The sequence below is a fragment of the Eimeria tenella genome, genomic scaffold, assembly GCF_000499545.2.
Source record: "Eimeria tenella Houghton genomic scaffold, Eth_scaff800, whole genome shotgun sequence".
NCBI lineage: Eukaryota > Apicomplexa > Conoidasida > Eucoccidiorida > Eimeriidae > Eimeria > Eimeria tenella.
Genome location: NW_013545914.1, coordinates 1 through 2,500, shown reverse-complemented (window position 1 = coordinate 2,500; position 2,500 = coordinate 1). Strand labels below are relative to the sequence as shown.

The window sequence follows — 2,500 nt, the reverse complement described above, 5'->3', positions numbered from 1 at the left end:
AGTTAATTAGCCAATTAATTAACTAACTAATTAATTAATTAAATAATTAATATTTAATTATTTAGTTATTTATTTATTTATGTACAGGGCCTTCGTATAGGAGAAATAGTCCACCTATAACTAAATATCTTCTTAACTAATTAGCCAATTTAAAAGCTGTTTAAGCAACCACTTTAACTAGTTAATTAGCCAATTAATTAACTAACTAATTAATTAATTAAATAATTAATATTTAATTATTTAGTTATTTATTTATTTATGTACAGGGCCTTCGTATAGGAGAAATAGTCCACCAGGCGCGGCTGCAGGAGCCTGTGCTGTACCACTTTTACCCGGAGCGGTACGAGGTGTACAGACACCTGGACTTGGCGCTGCTGCCGGCGGACAAATTAATTTCGTTTTTATCTTTTTCAGAAAAAAGGAATTTCCAACTGCAGCAGCAACTCCAGCCCAGAGGACTTGCACTCAAGGAAATCCCCAAACACCTCAGAGAAGAATACTGAGCTCGCCACAGCTAGCCAGCTAGCCAGCTAGCTGTGGCTAGCTGGCTAGCTGCAGCTGGCTGGCTAGCTGTGGCTGGCTGGCTAGCTGTGGCTGGCTGGCTAGCTGCAGCTGGTTATAGGTAGCTGGCCAGCCACAGCTAGCTGGCTAGCTGCAGCTAGCCACATCTAGCTGAGGCAGCCGCGCAGAATGCAGCTAGCCACTGCCAACCAAGATGGCTGCGGCTGGTCACGGCTCGCCACAGCTAGCTACAGCTAGCTGCAGCTAGCTACGGCTGGGTGTGTGGAGTTCCGCCCTACCGCAGCTAGCTGCAAAAGACTAGGTCCACGTGGCTAGCTGGGGCCAGCTAGCTGCAACTAGCCACTGCAGCTAGCTGTTGCAGCTAGCTGCAGCTAGCTGTTCCAGCTAGCTGGGCTGCAGACTCTCGCCGGCAAGCCACAGCTACACTGTCCAGCTAGCTAGGGCAGCTGCTGCGAGTGGCTGCAGCTAGCTGCAGCTAGCTGCAGCTTTCTAGCTGCTGCTGGCTGCAGCTGTTTGACTTTAAGTTTAATTTGTCTCAGATTTATTATCTGTTCAGTTTAAACTACTTTTATTAAAAGGCGCGGGGCCTTTGGGAGCCAGTGCTTGAGGTGTACGTACACCTGGTTTGACTGCAGCCAGCAGAGCTGCCGCTGCCACTGCTGCTGCTGCTGCTGCTGCTGGAGGGCTTTTGCCCTCGGAAAGCAGCAAATTAAGATAAATGCATTTTATTTAATTATAACAAAGTAAAAGCAAACAGAAGAGAAGCCTCGGGTGGGCCTTGCACTGCAGCGGCTGGGGAAGACACGGAGCAGCAATGGCAACGGCAGCAGCAGAAAGGTAGCAGCAGCAGCAGCAGCAGCAGCAAGGTAGCAGCAACAGCAGCAGAAAAGGCAGCAGCATCATTAAAAATACTTTAATTAACTGTATCACTTCAACAAGCAGCAGATCTGTTTCGACCGGCAGCAGCAGCCGCAGCCGACTCATGATGGTTCAATCCTGCTGCCATTGATGCTGCTGCTGCTGCTGCTGCTGCTGCTGGGGCCCTCCGCAGCAGCAAAATGCCTCTAATTAAAGCATTTAAAAGCTTCAGGCAGTAAATTTAAATTAAAATAATTATCTTTTGTAGTTTCAACTCCAGGGCTCTGCTGTGTCTTGGCAGCCCGTGTCGGCTGCACCTCTCGGGGCCCCCAAGCCAGCAGCAGCAGCAGCAGCAACTGCAACTGCTGCTGCTGCTGCTGCTGCTGTGTCTGCAGCAGATTACCAGTCTCTACGGCTCTTAACGCACAGCATAGGGACGACAAAGCCCCTGGAGAGCGGCAGCAACTGCTGCTGCTGCAGAGCCGAACCCTGCTGCTGCTGCTGCAGCCGCAGCTGCAGCAGCAACAGCAGCCAGATTGCAGTGTTGCGGCTCTCTCGAAGTCAACCAGGGGAGTAGTATGAACCTACACTCACGGGGAGGCCTCCTGCTGCAGCAAGCAGCACCTCTGCAGCAGCAGCAGCAGCAGCAGCAGCAGTTGAGGCATATGGAGAAGCAAGGACAGCCGCCACTGCAGCAGCATCTGCTGCTGCAGCAGCAGCAAATCCCCGAGACTTTAGCAGCTGCAAACGAGGCCTTCATGTTTGTGGTGTACATACACTGCATCAAGGGCGTCAAAGGGGAAGCAGCAGCAGCAAACGGAGCAGCAGCAGCAGCAGCAGCAGCAGGCCCTCGCGTTGCAGTCGAATGGACAGCGCAATCTGGTGAGGCCGCCCTACACATGCAGCAGCAGCAGCAGCAGCAGCAGCGGTAGCAGCAGCAGCAGCAGCAGCGGTAGCAGCAGCAGCAGCTCTGTGCCCCCAGATTCACAGCAGCGCCGAATACAACATCCCTTTGTCCAGGGCGACACTTTGTGCTGCTGCTGCTGCTGTTGCTGCTGCTGCTGCTGCAGCGTCTGGGTGGAGCTACAACCGCTCTCCGGCCTACCTCATCTCTTCAAGT

General features: G+C 52.0%; 2 protein-coding genes across 2 annotated transcripts in view; both read left to right on the top strand.

The window, feature by feature from the left end:
- ETH_00010120 (uncharacterized protein) overlaps positions 1–503 on the top strand; it is a gene marked incomplete at both ends in the record, with an annotated part of 2,449 nt that extends 1,946 nt beyond the window's left edge. Inside the window, one exon of the mRNA XM_013380680.1 lies at positions 267–503. Coding sequence (XP_013236134.1) covers positions 267–503 — 237 coding nt within the window. The remainder of the gene's footprint in view (positions 1–266) is intronic.
- Positions 504–1,958: 1,455 nt separating this feature from the next.
- On the top strand, positions 1,959–2,312 carry ETH_00010115 (uncharacterized protein; the record flags this gene model as incomplete). The annotated part of the gene is made up of 1 exon (XM_013380679.1): positions 1,959–2,312. The coding sequence occupies one exon, from the start codon at positions 1,959–1,961 to the stop codon at positions 2,310–2,312; it is 354 nt and encodes a 117-aa protein (XP_013236133.1).
- Between the last annotated feature and the right edge of the window lie 188 nt (positions 2,313–2,500).